The sequence below is a fragment of the Chiloscyllium plagiosum genome, chromosome 14 (genome assembly GCF_004010195.1).
Source record: "Chiloscyllium plagiosum isolate BGI_BamShark_2017 chromosome 14, ASM401019v2, whole genome shotgun sequence".
NCBI lineage: Eukaryota > Metazoa > Chordata > Chondrichthyes > Orectolobiformes > Hemiscylliidae > Chiloscyllium > Chiloscyllium plagiosum.
Window position 1 is genome coordinate 56,859,860 of NC_057723.1, and position 18,955 is coordinate 56,878,814.

The following is an 18,955-nucleotide window of genomic DNA, read 5'->3' on the forward strand; positions in this document are numbered from 1 at the left end:
AGAAACATCTGATAATTCATTGAATGAAGACTGGACTGAGGGAGCACAGCTGATTATGGCAATGCAGGAGCCTCAATAAGAACAAGCAGGTGGTGTTCATGATCAAACATATGGAAAGCCTAGTGGGAAATATTAGGAATATGACCAGGGATTCAAATAAGTCCACAGCAGACCTTTGAGGTACTGAGAATGGTTTTTGGGATAGCACGAGACTGACATAGCTACAGCCATGGTTTTATGAGTGCAAGCAAGCTGAATCAGAAGACACTGTTTCCATATCCCTGGAGCTGAAAATGTTTTTTAGTCACGTCATCCTCCTGAATCTCTTACTCAAATTAATCAGGGACAGGCAGTATAGGACTGCCTATGGGTTGTAGCCAGATTGATATTCCGGTGGCAGTAGAGACATTGAGAACATTCATGGTTTTAAGTTGAATGTGTTCAAAGATATTTGGGTGACTTTGGAAAGATGCTATAAACAGAAAATTAAGGTTGGCAGATGTAGCTCAGCAGTCTTTAAGCATGCTCCATGCACTCAAGGTGTATCAGGCTTTAATAAATGTTAACAGCAGGGAATCGTTTTTTTACCCATCTGTGCAGTGACTGCTTTTGAACTTTCATGCCAGTGTCTCCAACTTGTCAACATGGGGCCTTGCTACAACATGATGGGTCACATGGAAAACTCTCACTTGATATAACATTGGGAGCTTTACTGTGGGAGAAAAGGGTAGTCTACCCATTCCCGTAGCCAACTTCAGTGACTAGGGACACAAACATGCAACTGTCAAGGACAATGGACTGATGGAGGAGATATTTCTCAACTCATTTCAAAGATGGACATTGGTGAGTTGGAGGACACCCAGAGAAGGCAACTTGTTTCTACTCTTGCAGTGTATGGGACAAATTTCAATAAAGGTGATGATGACATAGAGTATTGTAACTAAAGATGATGGTCCAGTGAAGATTCCCTCCCATTGGAACCCATTTCATCATCTGAGACTTCCCGCAGAAGCCTTTGGAGAAAGATCTCATCCAAGAGTTATCAAGACTGTTGGCCATAGGCCCATAAACCATGTGAGAAAGAAAGTTGGAAAACTTCCAGAGCTAAATTGTGGATCCCCTTACATGACTCACTCAGTCACACCCTCCTTCCCTGACTATGGATCAAATTTGATGTAATTAAGCTAAGGGATGTGACTGCCTTTTGAATACAGATATGTCCAAGACAAAAAAAAATGAGGGTTAGTCAAACCACCACCGCAAGGAATCTTCACCCAGTACCACATGCTGGTAGAGGTAGCAAATACAATTAGGTACCAGGACTGGTCATACATCCAAATCTCAGTAACAATAGCCCAAATTTGATTCACTTATTGTGATAGAGCAACAACACTAGAATGCTGTCCAAAGGACATTTCGATGCTAGTTTGACAGTTTTGTGGGTTTCTTTGATTGACAGTGCACCATTCTAAGACACAATAGACTTTTATTAACATTTGCAAATTAATTCACCACATAGATAGGTTTTGAACAGTGGGAGGCAATCTTGGGTGTCTGTTAGGTGGTATAAAATCAGATTTATTAAGGCCTGTTTGTTCTGGTCTGTCCCTCATTACCCACACACAATCCGACCAGGTCTTATTCTTCAAACACTTCCATGAAATCTCACTAAAATATTTTGACTGGACCTCCAAAATTCTATGGGCCGTTGTCTGGGAGAAGAGATGCTAATCACTCAATCTTCACTCGTAAGTACGAGGATGAGTACAACCCGTTTTATATTTAACAATAAATAATAAAAGCGCTACAAGCATTGCTATCAAGCTGCAGAAACAGAGATTGGAAGTGTAACGTTTTAGTGTTTACAGCAGCAGGGTGATGTTGCCTTTTGGCTGCCGTCTGTTTTGGGAGAAATGCGTTCCGCCCAGGCGGCTCTGGGCCTCCGTAGCCGCTGGGGAAAGATGGTGGTGGTTCCGGATGTTCACGTCAGAATCTGCGCGCAAGAAATCATCAAATATGATCTGGAAATAAAGGCGTTGGTCCAGGTAAAGCTGTCAATGCTTCACTCGTTGTGGCAATACAGAAAAATAGCAGTTAATCCAGAATGATTTGGACCGAACTGTGCGCGTGTGCCGGCAGATTGTGTTCGGACATTGGACCCGGAGTGTGGATTCAAACTGTAAACTATTGTAGATCTGTGTTTTTATAGCAGCTTCCCCATTAAAGGTCCAGTAATTGTGAACAATAAGTATCTGCTTCTGGTTTTTTTTTCATGGGATGTCGGCGACGTGGTCAAAACCAGCATTTGTTGCCCCCCTCCCCCCATCCTCCCGTTCCACCCCACCAACCTCCACATAAACCGCATCATCCCTCAACATTTCCACCACCTACAAATGGACCCCACCACCAGGGTTATATTTCCCTCCCCACCCCTATCCGCTTTCCACAAAGACCGTTCCCTCTGTGACTACCTGATCAGGACCATGCCCCCCAACAACCCACCCTCCTCTCCCCTCCTGGCACCTTCCCCTACCACTGCAAGAAAATGCAAACCCTGCGCCCAAATCTTCCTCCCTCACCTCCATCCAAGGCCCCAAAAGAGCCTTCCACATCAATCAGAGTTTCACCTGCACTTCCACAAATGTCATTTATTGCATCCATTGCTCCCGATGCGGTCTCCTTTACATTGGGGAGACTGGACACCTTCTCGCAGAGCACACCCGCACCAATCAACCCCACCGCCCTGTGGCCCAACGTTTCAACTCCCCCTCCCACTCTGCCGAAGCCATGCAGGTCCTGGGCCTCCTCCACCGCCGCTCCCTCACCACCCAATGCCTGGAGGAAGAAAGCCTCACTTCAACCCCTGGTCATCAATGTGGACTTCACCAGTTTCCTCATTTCCCTTCCCCCAACCTGCTTTTCCAGCACCACTCTAATCTTGACTCTGATCTCCAGCATCTGCAGTCCTCACTTTCGCCTGCTGGATTAGTGAACCAGAATACCTTTTACAATAAATGATAACTTCACTGCAACACTGTGAGGTCAACTTTCAATTTTATCAATTGTATTAAATTTCACCAGTTGACCACTGCACCACACTCTCTTGATTGTGTAGGCGTGTGCACTTTTCATCCACATACATCAAGGGGATTTTTTTAATGCCAGCCTCTGAATCACTCTGGGCAGAATGAATGAGTTTTGGTGATGATAACAAAATAACGTAAATCATGTCAGAGTAACATTTACATTTTCATGGCACCTTTACGTCCTGCATTTTTGTGCAGATGATGTTTTTAAACCATGGTTTGTTTCCAGAACTTTTATGTTGTCTTGCTTTTATCAGCTCTTGTCAACGTTTTTTAACCATGGAATAAATTTTGGTTTAAACCAAATATTGAGTGTGATCACTTATTTGGTCCTTCAGCAGACTTTTGGAAGTGAAAATCCTGCAATCATTGAAAAAAAATTGGATGTTGCCATTAGTGGACCTTCAGGCTGTTCTAGATGACGAAATAATAAAGAATAACCTGCTCCATCCAGAAGTAACGGAAATGGCTCTTAAGTTATATTTAAAATTTGCTAGTGATTTGCTGTGTGTATAAGTTCACACAACAGATGAAGTTCAGAAGTGATGATTCACTATTTTAAGGTGTTCACTTTTTAGATTTGTTAGGAAGTTTATCTTTAAACAGATGAGTAGGAATTTCTGAATGTGATGTGCATTTTCTCAGTTTCCTTATAAATGAACAGCATTTTCATTTTACCAGTGAAATGGAGGAGCTCACTCTTCAGTTTTGGATAGAAGCAGGTTATCTGAACCACAATTTCTGGAGAAACAAATGCAAGTATGATTGTAAATGCAGGTAGAAATACAGATCTGTGTCTATCAACCCTCTGACTGACTTGAGAGCTTTCTTGCTGCTGATGGAAATCAGCATTTGGAAGTGCTCGGTGTAAGAACAGAACACACAAAGGACTTATAACTAGAAAAGGTTACCCTAGTCTGTCTTTGGCTATTATGAGACTTTCTGCCATTTTCTGGTCTGTGTGGATAAAACAGTGGCTCCTAAAGCTCCCTTTCATTCAGCTGCCTTGTAAATAAAACATTTGGAAAACAAAGCAGAATTCCATGACTGCTTCTTTCCTCTCTCTCACGTGTATGCCTGTGATTCCCAATGCAGCAATTCATCTGGAGGATGTTCTCCAAATCATTTAAGGCGGTTAACATTCAGGAATATGTTCTTAATGGCAGTAGACTATAATCTGTGGAGAAACAAAAGGGGTTTGGTGTCCATGTACACATTATCAATTATTGGAATGTTCACCTCCATCTCAAGGGGGACTGGAATATAAAAGTGAAGAAGAGATATTTCATTGTATAGAGTATGGGACCAACTCCAACTGAGGTTCTGCAGTCAGTGTTGGGTTCTGCTGTTTTACCTCCGTAAAGCTATATTTATCTAAGATTGCAATAGGTTGCAAATTCACTGAAATTATAGCAGAGCTTAAGGGGTTAAGTTACAAAGATGGATTTCATAAACAAGACGTTTATGAGGTTTGAAGACCGGTGGGTTGAGATCTGTAAAACACTAAAATAAATTGATAGATTAGAAGCTGTTTACTGTGGTGGGGAATTATAAAAGAATGAAGTTAGGAATCATTTTTCATAAAGAATGTGGTGTAAATCTGTAGTTCTTTGACTGCAGCTGCTCTGTAAATTGAAAATCTCAAGATTTGGGTGTACTTTTTTTTATCTTAGGTAAACAGTATGAATCAGCGGTAGGTGAGGAGTTGAAGTTGAGGTTAGTCATGATCTAGCACATTTTCTTATGCTCGTGTCCTAAAGGATAAAAGCAATGGTGAAAAATGATAATACATTGCAAGTGAAACTGCCAGTGGTATTCTCATGATAACATGCAATCTCAGTTCCGTCCTGCCCACTTGCATTACTTAAGTTATTGTGCCACACTTAAATGGAAGTCAAAACAGTTTTTTTTAAATAAAGTAGTGTAACTTTTCATTTTTGTGTTGGCTTTAAACCAAATAATGTTTCTCAGCATTCAGATTTTCTGTCCAAATTAATTTTCAATTTTACCAATCAAAGCATATTTCGAGTTTTAATGCTAAGCTGACTACAGACAGTTGAAAATTCTTCATTCTCTTGTTAAATTGTAACTTAACTCTAAAACCTTTATTGTAATATTGAATGATAAAGCAGATTAGTAATATATTGCATTTGTTAAATTAGAGGTTTCTATTATCATATCTGAATAGTTAAACATCCTTATGTAACAAATGTTGATCAAACTGCTTTGAATTTACAGTATTTTATTAGTTTTGATTTATTTTCCATATGCTTTCAATTACTTCTCAATAGACTGTAAAACAATTATGACTTCATTTTGATCCATCAGTGGTAAAGAATCCCTCATATCTGTGCAATGTTAAACCAGTAAAACAGTTAGAAGATTTGAATAGTGAGTACCTGTTGATTTCCCTTCAGGATATCAGAGAAAGTCCTGGACCCTTGAGCTTACTCACAGAATTAAATGCTAAAGTGAAAGTCATGTTTCAGCAACTCCGGCTTCAAATACAGGTGAGTGAGGACTTGAATGGCTTTCTAGTAGATATTTTTACTTAAACGTTCAATGAGAAATGTTAACAATGTAAAACAAAGAACTGTAGATGTTGGAGATGTGAAACAAAAACAGAAATTGCTGGCAAAACTCAGCAGGTCAGGCAGCATCTTTGGGAAGAAAGCAGAGTTACCGTTGAGTCAAGTGACTCTTCATCACATGCTGCTAAAAACCCACCAAATTCAAAATGATAACTCTGATTTCTTCCCACAGGTACAGCCAGACCTGCTGAGTTTTACCAGCAATTCCTGCATTAATTGAAGAAACATGACTATATCATCATTTGAAACAGGCACATAATTAAACTGAGAAATTGTGCTCAATACCTTTGCTCAACAATCATTGATCACTTTTAGTTCGAAGCACATATTGATTTTTTTGGTAAGATCCTGTACCTGTGCGATTTTGGAATCTTTTTAGTTCTGTGTAAGTGACAATTAGCCTTTCTGATATATATCACTAATTGTCTATTCCTATATCGGTTCTAACAGCTAAAAATGAAAACTACAAAATTCTTGGCTTGTTTCCTCGGATTCTATCCATTAATGTCTTTCAGTCTCTTTTGAAAGTATTGTCTGCAACTTCCTAGGATCTCATCCATGTGGCCATTCCTGAGTGAGTTTCTGCAGGAAGTATTGGCTGACAGTTCAACTCTTAAGAATGTTTAACTTAAACTCAATTCTATTCTTGATGTCTGTAACAACAGCAGCAATTTGAGTTTGGAAAATACCTTTAATTACCTCGGATACATAACCAAAGTACATAATAAACATGAGCGTGAATAGTTGAATTTGAGGGGCAGAATTGAAGGCAGAGACATTGATGAAGTTTTCAAAATTGGAAAGAGGTAATGTTTGCATTGACTATAAATACCTCTTTGGGTTCAGTGGTGTCATTTGCTTTCTTCAGTGACCTGTGTGCCTACCTTTAATGGAAATTGGCACCCACTCTTCTGTATGTATTTGTGCAGTAAGAGGACCCAGGAGTGTGATAATGACATTGCCTGTTGAAATGGATTGAAAATTCATGCTCCATACATGAGTGCACCTTCAATCTCCGAGGATGAACAAAGTTAGCACTAGGTAAGGCATCATTTGGTTTGAAGCACATTGGGCCTCCCCATTTAGTGTCTGTAAAGTGGATAGTAGAGGAAAGAGTTATAGAGGAAATTATTGCACTCTATTAATGTAGAGTTGGATGTTCTGGCTTCTGATGAGTCATTGTTGGGCTTTAAGTGGGTTCATTCATGTACGAACGCTAACATAATTTCCTGATATTTTTGAAGGACCTAGAACAGATGGCAAAGGAACAAGATAGAGAATCTGATAAACAAGCTCTACTGGCTGAAGTAGAGAATCATCGCAAGCAAATGTTAAGGTAAATGATATTTTTTGGTAAGTCTGAAACTCTTGGGATAATTATAGTTTCAAACTTTACAACAGTTTCTCTTCCACAAAATCCTTTACAATCCCAATGACGATCCATTATAAGCAAAGTAGGAAACTAAAATTATTTGAAACTGTATTGCAACTAAAAAGGAAACAAGTCCGAAAGGATTTATTATTTGGTTTAATTGATCCCTGAAAAGTTCAAGCACATACATTTAAACACGTATCAAAAAAATCTGTCATAGAGTCTTGAGATGTACAGCATGGAAACAGACCCTTCGGTCCAACCCGTCCATGCCGACCAGATATCCCAACCCAATCTAGTCCCACCTGCCAGCACCTGGCCCATATCCCTCCAAACCCTCCCTATTCATATACCCATCCAAATGCCTTTTAAATGTTGCAGTTGTATCAGCCTCCACCACTTCCTCTGGCAGCTCATTCCATACACGTACCACCTTCTGTGTGAAAAGGTTGCCCCGTAGGTCTCTTTTATATCTTTCCCCTCTCACCCTAAGTCTATGCCCTCCAGTTCTGGACTCCCCGTCCCCAGGGAGAAGACTTTGTCCATTTACCCTATCCATGCCCCTCATCATTTTGTGAACCTCTATAAGGTCACCCCTCAGCCTCCGACGCTTCAGGGAAAACAGTCCCAGCCTTTTCAGCCTCTCCCTATAGCTCAAATCCTCCAACCCTGGCAACATCCTTGTAACTCTTTTCTGAACCCTTTCAAGTTTCACAACATTTTTCCGATAGGAAGGAGACCAGAATTGCACGCAATATTCCAACAGTGGCCTAACCAATGTCCTGTACACCGCAACATGACCTCCCAACTCCTGTACTCAATACTTTGACCAATAAAGGAAAGCATACCAAACGTCTTCTTCACTATCCTATCTATCTGCAACTCCACTTTCAAGGAGCTATGAACCTGCACTCCAAGGTCTCTTTGTTCAGCAACACTTCCTAGGACCTTACCATTAAGTTTATAAGTCCTGCTAAGATTTGCTTTCCCAAAATGCAGCACCTCGCATTTATCTGAATTAAACTCCATCTGCCACTTCTCAGTCCATTGGCCCATCTGGTCAAGATCCTGTTGTAATCCGAGGTAACCCTCTTCGCTGTCCACTGTACCTCCAATTCTGGTGTAATCTGCAAACTTACTAACTGTACCTCTTATGCTTGCATCCAAATCATTTATGTAAATGATAAAAAGTAGAGGACCTAATACCGATGCTTGTGGCATTCCACTGGTCACAGGCCTCCAATCTGAAAAGCAACCCTCCACCACCATCCTCTGTCTTCTACCTTTGAGCCTGTTCTGTATCCAAATGGCGAGTTCTCCCTGTATTTCATGTGCTCTAACCTTGCTAATCAGTCTCCCATGGGGAACCTTGTCGAACGCCTTACTGAAGTCCATATAGATCACATCTACAGCTCTGCCCTCATCAATCCTCTTCCTCTAAAAGCTCAATGAAGTTTGTGAGACAACTGTTGTGCAATTCACAAAATGTTCAATATTAAATAACTTTTTTACAAAGTAATATTCCCTTTATAATGAAGAAAGAATATTGGATTGGATCCAAAATGAATTGTATTTTGACACGAAACTACCTAGATTCTGACATAAATTACTTCTAAAGATCAGCAAATAAAGATGGGCATTTTGACAAGCCTGAAACAGATGTGAAGCATAAAGCTAGATGTGTGTTCCTGAATTCTTATTGTTCTGCCTCCTGTAATGTAGTTCTTTCGTATGTTGTATTGCATTGTGTTGGCCTACTTTTTTTTAAAACAAGTACACCCAAGTTATCGTTAGAGTATTTTTTTAAGCAAGTGAGTAGGACATAGAAAGGACAAACCAGAGATAGGTGTTAGGAGAATTCTTAAATAGCCAACACCTCTCTTCATTCAGTACTCCCTCAGTTTCACCACACTGAGGCATTCCATGATAGACCACAATTTATGTTCATATAGTTAATATAAAGCATTACCATTTGGATTTTTATTTGTTACAGCACTTCTAAGAAAGGGATTCTTCTTTTATTACCAATATCTGCCATTCCCAAATCTTAGAAACTCCCTCAAAATTCTTTTTGAAACTGTTTCTTTTTGGGAGAATCATTGTTACAAAATTTGAGCTTTATAAAATTATGTTTTGGAATTACATATTTTAAATTGAGTAAATGATTGGGCTCATGTGACCTGTTTTAAAGTCTGACAAATGGTTAGTCTGGCTGGTTTGATTGTTAGAAATCAATGGAAAGCCCAGATTATTTTGGTTGGAAAAAATGCACAGTATTGAATGCAATAGGAGCTGCCTCTGTGTTAAAAATGAGTAAGGTTTGAGTCTCCCAAAGTCTCAGAAAAATGTTGATGCACTTGGTTGTAAATCGTTGTACCATAAACTGACCATTTACTTCTGAGATGGTAGAGATTTATGTTGTTGAGGATAACTAATTAGGATTTATACGTGGATACAGAATTAACATGTTTCACGTTACAATAGGGAAATGGGGCAACAGAAGCCATCTCTGAAATCAAATTACAAACTTCCTTACAGATAAATGAATTCCAAACAGCAGTTTTTCCTGTGGTTAGAGAAGTGAAAAGCTGCCTGGCTTTGCAAACTACAGCAGGAGGGAAATGGTTTTCATTCAAATACATTCGCCCTGCAACTTTTTAAAAAGTCTGAAAAATTCTGGCATAACTAGGGAAAAGAATAATCAGAATTGGCTTTATTGCTGGTGGTGGATGTAAGATCATCTATGAAAGCTGCGGAAAATGCCTGGAGATAATTGCGGGAACTGATTTAAAGCTGGGAGCAACTGTGGGATGTTTTGATAGAAATAAGTTGCCTATAAAAATATTATTTAGTTAAAAATGTTTTTTTATCATTTGTTGAAGTAAAAATGTTAAAACTTTAAATTTTGTAATGTCATTCAGTTGGAAACTAGAAGTTTGATCCTCTTTTGAAAGGCAACAATCTTGATGGAGATTGTGACAAAGTTTAGGTTCCAAATTGCTTTAGGTGTGTCTGTTTTTTTTGTGCAAAGTAGTTTAAAAAATATGTTCTTGCTTGCACCAAGCAAAACCTGACTTTAAAGAAAATAAGCTTACATTCCAAGGAATTGAATTAATCTGATTAAAACACAGATAACTGACAGTTCTAATTCATGGCTGTTGTATAATGTTAATCTTAGTGATGCTTGGTGGCTCCAAATATGAGCACTTTTTATGCAAGGCTGTCCAACTGACATGATCACGATCAGATTCTTTCTGTTATTTAAATAATCAAATACATCTTCTTCAAGATATGTGTTGCAAAATCTTAATAATCTATTAAACCATTTTATATAACCATAAAGATTTGAGACAAAGCAAAATAAAATTATTCTGTTCATTAGCATCAGTTACAAATCCACAGAAACAATATATATACACAAAGAAAGGGGATGAAATCTAGTATATTCTGGAACATAAAGTTAGTCAATCATTATTAACCAATATGTAAAGAATGCACTGAGTTTTAAAAGTCTTCATCAAGGATATCCAAATTATGGCTTGAGGTTTAGATCTAGATCATGAGCTTTGACACCCAGTCCAAAAACGTACAGCACTACTGCTTTACACTCCTTTCTCTTGTCGTCAGTGCCTGATTCCAGTTTTCTAGACACCAGACCACACTCCTTACCTGTCTGTGCTCTGCTAGTTTGTACCCCAAATGCTTCTCAGTGTGACTGAACGATAGTAAACTGTGTGCAGGAATTCCTTCCTGTTGTGAGTTATTTGGTGTAGTAATAGAAAATAGAACATTATAGTGCAATACAGGCCCTTTGGCCCTCTATGTTGCACCAACCTGTGAAACCAGTCTGAAGCCCATCTAATCTACACTATTGCATTTTCATCCATACATCTATCCAATGAGCATTTAAATGCCTTTAAAGTTGGCAGGTCTCCTACTGTTCCAAGCAGGCTGTTCTGCGCCCCTACAACTCTGAGTGAAGAAACTACCTCTGACATCTGTCCTATATCTATCACCCCTCAATTTAAAGCTATGTCCCCTCGTGCTAACCATCACCATTCGAGGAAAAAGGCTCTCACTGTCCACCCTATCTAACCCTTTGATTATCTTTTATATGTCTCAATTAAGTCACCTCTCAACCTTCTTCTCTGTAACGAAAACAGCCTCAAATCGCTCAGCCTTTCCTCATAAGACCTTCCCTCCATACTAGGCAACATCTGAGTAAATCTCTTCATGAACCCTTTCCAAATGAATCCTTTCTATAAGGACGAGAACTGGACGCAATACTCCAAGTGTGACTGCACCAGAGTTTTATATAGCTGCAGCATGACCTCATGACTCTGAAACTTAATCCCACTACTAATAAAAGCTAATACACCATATGCCTTCTTAACAACCCTATCAACCTGGGTGGCAATTTTCAGGGATCTATGTACCTGGACACCAATATCTTGCTGTTCATCTACACTACCAAGAATCTTACCATTAGCCCAGTATTCTTTATTCCTGTTGCTCTTTCCAAAGTGAATCATTTCACACTTTTCCACATTAAACTCCATTTGCCACCTCTTAGCCAGCTCTTCTTTCACCTAGCCAATTTCTGATCCAAGCTGCTAAATCACCTTCAATCCCATGCCTCTGTATTTTGTGCAATAGCCTATATGGGGAACCTTATCAAATACCTTACTGAAATCCACTATGCCACATCAACCGCTTTATCCTCATCTACCTGTTTGGTCCCCTTCTCAAAGTATTCTAAGGTTTGTGAGGCACAATCTACCTCTCACAAAACCGTGTTGACTATCCTTAATCAACTTATTCCTCTCTTGATGATTATAAATCCTATCTCTTGTAACCTTTTCCAACATTTTACCCATAACCGAAATAAGGCTCACTGGTCTATAATTACCAGGATTGTCTCTACTCCCCTTCTTGAACAAGGGGACAACATTCGCTATCCTCCAGTCTTCTGGCATTGTTCCTGTAGGCAATGACAACATAGAGATCAAAGCCAAAGGTTTTGCCGTCTCCTCCCTGCCTTCCCGGAGATTCCTAGGATAAATCCCATCTGGCCCTGGGGACTTATCCAATTTCACACTTTCCAGAATTGCTAACACCTCCTCCTTATGCACCTCACTCCCTTCTAGTCTAGTAGCCTATATCTCACTATTCTCCTCAACAACATTGTCTTTTTTCAGTGTGAATTCTAACTAAAAATATTCATTTAGTGCTTCCCCTATCTCCTCTGACTCCACGCACAACTTCCCACTACTGTCCTTGATTGGCCCTAATCTTACTCTACTCATTCTTTTATTCCTAATATACCTATAGAAAGCCTTAGGGTTTTCCTTGATCATATCTGCCAATGACTTCTCATGTCCCCTTCTAGCTCTTCTTAGCTCACTCTTTAGGTCTTTCCTGGCTAACTTGTAACTTTCAAGCGCCCGAATTGAGCATTTACATCTCATACTAATATAAGCTTTCTTTTTCCTCTTGACAAGAGCTTCAACTTCTTTAGTAAACCACGGCTCCCTCACTCAACAATGTTCTTCTTCCTGACATATACTTAATTGGCAAGGACACGCAGTAGCTGTTCCTTTAATAAGCTCCACATTTAAATTGTGCCACCCCCTGCAGTTTCCTTCCCCATCCTATGCATCCGAAATCATGCCTAATCTCATCCTAATTGCCTTTCCCCCAGCTATAACTCTTGCACTGCAGTATATACCTATCCCTTTCCATCAGTAAAGTAAACATAATCGAATTGTGGTCACTGTCACCAAAGTGCTCACCTACCTCCAAGTCTAACACTTGGCCGAGTTCATTACTCAGTACCAAATCCACTGTGGCCTCGCCCCTTTTTGGCCTGTCTATGTACTGTGCCAGGAAACCCTCTTGTTCACATAGGACAAAAACAGGCCCATCTAAAGTACTCGAACTATAGTATTCCCAGTCAATATATGGAAAGTTAAAGGCCCCCGTAACAACTACTCTGTCACTCTCGCTTCTATCAAGAGTCATCTTTGCTATGCTTACCTCTATATCTCTGGAACTATTCGGAAGCCTATAGAAAACTCCCAACAGGGTGACCTCTCCTTTCCTGTTTCTAATCTCAGCCCATACTACCTCACTAGACGAGTCCTCAAACATCCTTTCTGCCACCATAATACCATAATGGTTGATGATGCCAAGAAGAGGAGAACTCTCAAACGTTGCTTTGGGTATAATTTATCGGATTGAAATTGGAGTAAGTATTAATGTAAAACTGCAAATAAGGCAGAAGAAAATTCAAGCATCAAGTTAAGAGAGAGAGAAAGCAAGAGAACTGCAGTTTGAAGTGACCACGAGAAGAATAGAATCCTGAATGAAAAGGAAGAGGCAAAAAAAATCACCTTTACCTAAGATGAATAAGAAAGAGAGTAGCTACCTGAACTGGAGCAGAGGTAAAAGGTGCCGATGCATAAAAGGTTATGAAGAAGGTAACCCTAAATAGGTTACCGGTTGTGGTAGGAGCATTAATACATAGCAATTAATGGGCAATGAGTGCTATCCTACCCAGTGATGGCAACATTCTAAAAACAACTCAAAGAGAAAAAGTTCATCAGGTATCAACAGCTTTGATTATTTGTTAATAGAACACATTTTCATGTAATCATGTGTTTGGAAAAGCAGACTTTGACATTTAGGAAAAAGGTGTAGACCATTTAGACTTTTGATCCTGACTTGCCATTCAGTGAGATCGTAGCTGACCTGTAACCTAACCTCTTATGGCCTTCTTTGCCCGTACATTCCTTAATGCCATTCGTTAACAAAAAAAAGTCTCAAACTTATAAGCTATTGTCATGGTCCTATGGATAAATGCCACAAATCCCTTTTTTTTTGCTCCATTTAACCCTTATAATGTTCACTGTCTGCTAAGGCAGTTCTCTCACTCTACAATTTTTCCAATCTTTATTGTAGATTATTTGCAGCATGCATGTTTTGCCCAAAGGCAGATCTTTGGTTCATAAAAGTAGAATCCCTACAGTGTGGAAACGGGTAATCAGCCAACTGAGTCCATGTCGATCCTCCAAAGCACATCCCACCCTGCCCTACCCCTGTAACACTGCATTTTCCATGGCTAATCCACCTGGACATTATGGGCAATTTAACTTGGCTAATTCACCTAAACTGTGGAAGGAAACCGGAGCACCCAGAGGAAGCCCACACAGACATAGGGAGAATGTACAAACTCCACACAGTCACCTGAGGGTGGAATCGAACCCGGTCCCTGGCGCTATGAGGCAGCAGTGCTAACCACTGAGTCACCATGCCGCCCCATGTTCCATGTTCTCCGTCATTTGCCATCTTTTAATTTACCAATAGCTTTCCTTAATTTTGAAGGCATTGAACATTGTTATTTTCTTCAATCCTGCTTCTCTCTTTCCTTAAAATATACCATTCATTTCATCTCTTATTAATATTTCCTTCTAAAATGTGCCCTAACAGTTTCTCTGCCTTTTCATAAGTATGTTCAACAATTTCCTTTGTTTATTCTTTCGCCTCAGCACTTCAACAGATCTTTTGCATCCTCTTCCAAATCTGTGTTTCAAAGCTACCTTTCCATAATTGTTGTTATAATTCTCTTCTAACTACCCTCATCTTAACATCAGATTGTGTCTTCAGAGCAATCTTTGATCATGGCTTCTGCATAGTCATTAAAGAGAACTGATGATGAACATCTTGTCAGACACCTCTTCAAATTTCACATAGTTTTGACTCTATATTAGCTGCTATCACTTTTCCTGTTTGTCCTATATACACATTCCTTATGAGTGGTCTATGTTCGCAGTCTACTGCTCTATCCTTCAGCATCTTAATCCAGTCAATCAGATGATATGCCTTTTCAAAAGCTACCATATATATAAATCTTGTCAAACTCTGAACTGTGTTCACCAATTAATCTTATGCCACTTGCTTCTCTTGTTCATCATCCTCCCGAGAAAACCTTAATAGGCTTTACAACCTGTTACATTTAGTTATCACTCCCAACCATCTGAGCCATACCTCAGTAATGACTAATGACTTGCAATCCAAGTTGAATTTGAAATTTGCAAGATCTGTTCCTTCTACTTCATCCTAGTCTATCCTTTCGCTCCAGTGTTGCACTTAGGCATTTCCTACTTCTTGCCTGCTGTAATTAGTTTACACTGCTTAAATTTTTACTGTAAAGTCTGTTTCATTTGTAGAGTTCCTTTCTGTCCCAGTGTTGTTGCCAGTGTTTAATGAAATGAAACTCGTCATCCCACACCTCTTTCAGCCTTGTGTTCGCCTCCCTAATTATTACCAAAGTACTAATTTGCACATGGAGAAAGTGAGGACTGCCAATCAGAGTCAAGAGTATGGTGCTGGAAAAGCACAGCAGGTTGGCAGCATTCGAGGAGCAAGAGAATTGATGTTTCGGGCATAAGCCCTTCGTCAGGAATGAGGTTTGTGGGTCGGGCTGAGAGATAAATGGGAGGGGGCTTGGGTTGGGGGGAGGTAGCTGGGAAAGTGATAGGTGTATGAAGGTGAGGGAGAAGGCGATAAGTCAGAGGGGGGAGTGATGGACGAGTCCGGAGGGCGATGCGGAGTTGGAGGCTTGGGACTGGGAGAATGTAGGAGGAGGGGAAATGACGAGACTGTTGAAATCCACACTTATTCAGTGTGGTTGCAGGGTCCCAAGGTCGAATATAAGGCATTCCACCTCCAGGCATTGGGTGCTAACGGTTTGGCGGTGGAGGAGGCCCAGGACCTTCATGTCCTTTCCAGATGGGAGGGGGAGTTGAAGTGTTCAACCACGGGGCAGTGGGGTTGGTGGGTGCGTGTGTCCCAGAGATGTTCTCTGAAATGATCTGCAAGAAGGCGTCCTGTCTCCCCGATGTAGAGGAGAGACTGTTGCAGTAGATGACATTGGTAGAGGCACAGGTGAATTTCTGATGGATGTGGAAGGATCCATTGGGGTCTTGGATGGAGGTGAGGGGATGGGCGCAGGTTTTTGCACATGATTCATAATAATCCAGAACTTAGTAGTCCCTTCCTCTGATTTCTCTTCACAGATGCTTCTAGAATTGCTGAGCTTTACCAACAATTTTGTTTAGGATGTCTTGTTTACTCTTTCCTATTTTGTTTATCCCAACAAGGATCCTAACACTGGATCTCTGCCCCTGAGCTACGGTCTGCAAAACTCCATATACTGCAGTTTAACTCCATATACTGCCAGTTCCTATGCCTGTACCTACACTTTTGCTTGCAAGAGATACTCTTTCTCCCCCCCCCCCCCCCCAATCAACTTGCACTATAACGCTGGACAAAAAAAGTTAAAACACTTACTGTCTCAAACGTTTTTGAACTATGGGCATTGAAGTACAAAACTAAATGTTCTTTCCTTTCTGCATTTAATTCTCACTCTTATCAAATTCCCAATATTTATACCTTGTATATAATGCATTCTGCTTACAACGTGTGACCATTTTGCACGACATGCCTAACATCAGCTGGAGATATTACTTTGAGAAGAAGGTGCATTACCTTACAACATACTGAAGTTTTGTGTTTCTTTAAAGCAACCAAACAGCTTGGCGAAAAGCAAACCTAGCCTGCAAGCTTGCTATAGACAATCATGAAAAAGATGAATTGCTGCACAGTGGTGATTCTTCAATTCGGCACCGGTAAGTTGTGAGTTTTTTTTAAAGTCCATATTATTATTTTGTCTTACAATAGTCTACATATTCACGCTCAGAATTCCTTGCATTTGTTTGTGAAAGGAATTATCTTGATCTGGCACAGTGATAGCTAAAGAAAATTATTGGTATCTTTTGAACAAAATCAATTTAAAATTGCCAGTGATTTTTATTTTTGTATGGATTTTTGATACATTTGTATCTTTTGGATGTTCTCTGAAACAAGCAGAGACATCTTGTGAGTGTTGCTTTCTGTTCTATGACAGTTTATATAGTCCATGAGAAAGTGTAACCAAGCTATTTTTGTTGAGGATACTTTTGCATTTTCATTGAAATGAAACCAAATAACAAAGTACGACAACAGAAAAAATACTGCTGCTGAAATGGTCTAAGTTATTTTGGTTTTAGAAAGATGACGAAGGAAGGCTTGGTGCAGACTGCAAGCAGCATTACAGAGAGTTTGATGAGTATCAGTAGGATGATGTCACAACAAGTGCAACAGAGTGAAGAATCAGTGCAGACACTAGGTAAGGTTGAAAATATTGTGTGGATATCCGATATTCTCCATGTTAACTTATTATAAGGCACAAATGAGGAGTACTTCCGATAGATTATATAAGGTTCTTGCTAGCATCATTATGTGCAGATATAAAATTAAACTCTTTCTTCAGGATGCATAGAATTGCATGACTGTCTACTATATTAAGGAGATCACCATATATGTGTGTATATATACACTTTGTTCATATGAGACAAGATAATTAATTATGTTTATCATTTGAAATTCTTAGATCTATTTTGTCCAAAGTGACATCTCTCATGGTGAAGTTACATTGAATTTGTTTCTTTAAAGCCTTCATTTTTTTTTAAACTTATGTTCTGTGTTAAAGGGAAAAAAAATCAAGCATGTAGATGTTGAAGGAATGCACACACAGCAAACCAAAGTTTTAACCTGTGTCTCACTGCAATCCTTTCCAGAGACTCAAGTTCACAGAAATTATACACTTACTTCAAATCTTAAGTTTCTATTCAATTGATGTCTTCCAGTTTCTTTTCTGTGGACTGCAGAAGCTATTTTATGATTAGTTTCTGAGGCAGTAACTTTTCACAATTCTCATTCCCTAAATTGTCTCAGTTCTAATAATAAAATTACTTCTATACAAGCTCTCCTGGCTGGGAAACTGCACAGATGATGAAATACTTGCTGTGGTGACTGGACACCTGAATTGACCAACACTGTTATTTTTTTCTGAGCTGAACTGAAGAAGTTATTCTTTGTTCTGAAGTAAAAACAAAACTAATGACTTTGTTCTGTTTAATTTGTTTGATATAAATTCATTAGTATAAACATCTTACCCATTAATATTGCAAGAGTTATCTCAAGCTCTTGATTGTCATCATGTGTTTTTTTTAAGCAACAATATATTTAGGTCACTAAATACATTGTCCTTGACCTTTTTTAAAAAAAATCTTCATAGAATTAACCAAAATCCCTTTGCCTGTATTTTAAAATCCAGCTTCTGAATATGATGCTATATAACAAGGCTTTCATCAATCTCACTGTGTTCACTTAGATACAGGTTGCAAAAGACAGTTTTGTAGATGATGCAAAATTCACTTACAAAAATGCTCTGTGTTGATACATGAGAAACATGGAAAATAAAATCTTGGTTTTACATCGCATCTTTCACATTCAATGGATGTCCTACTTTTCTTCACAGCCAATTAGTCATAGACTCAGAGATGTACAGCACGGAAACAGACCCTTCTGTCCAACTGGTCCTGCCAACCAGATATCTAACCTAATCTCGTCTCATTTGCCAGCACTTAGCCCATATTCCTCTGAACCCTTCCTATTCATATATCCATTCAGATGCCTTTTAAATGCTATAATTGTACCAGCCTCCACCACTTCCTCTGGCAGCTCATTCCATATACTCACCACCCTCTTTGTGAAAACATTGCCCCTTAGGTTCCTTTTAATATCTTTCCCCCTCACGCTAAACCTATGCCCTCTAATTCTGAACTCTCCCATTCCAGGGAAAATACTTTGTTTATTTCACCTATTCATTACCCTCATGATTTTATAAACCTCTATAAAATCTATTTTATAAACCTCTATAAAGTCCTCCCTCTGTCTCTGATGCTCCAGGGAAAACAGCCCCAGCCTATTCAGCCTATCCCCATAGCTCAATCCTGGCAACA

At 39.5% G+C, this 18,955-nt stretch overlaps 1 protein-coding gene across 4 annotated transcripts in view; it reads left to right on the forward strand.

Moving 5' to 3' along the window:
- The first annotated feature begins 1,541 nt into the window (after nucleotides 1–1,541).
- Nucleotides 1,542–18,955, forward strand: part of bnip1b (BCL2 interacting protein 1b) — a 28,358-nt gene continuing 10,944 nt past the window's right edge. Inside the window, exons 1-6 of one of the 4 annotated variants that reach the window (XM_043703849.1) lie at nucleotides 1,542–1,748; nucleotides 1,869–2,045; nucleotides 5,504–5,596; nucleotides 6,922–7,013; nucleotides 16,634–16,738; nucleotides 17,159–17,277. In XM_043703849.1, coding sequence (XP_043559784.1) covers nucleotides 1,701–1,748; nucleotides 1,869–2,045; nucleotides 5,504–5,596; nucleotides 6,922–7,013; nucleotides 16,634–16,738; nucleotides 17,159–17,277 — 634 coding nt within the window. In that variant the 5' untranslated portion in view covers nucleotides 1,542–1,700. Of the gene's footprint in view, nucleotides 1,749–1,827; nucleotides 2,046–5,503; nucleotides 5,597–6,921; nucleotides 7,014–16,633; nucleotides 16,739–17,158; nucleotides 17,278–18,955 lie in introns of those variants that run through there. The other 3 variants (XM_043703848.1, XM_043703852.1, XM_043703851.1) reach the window with 3 other exon arrangements.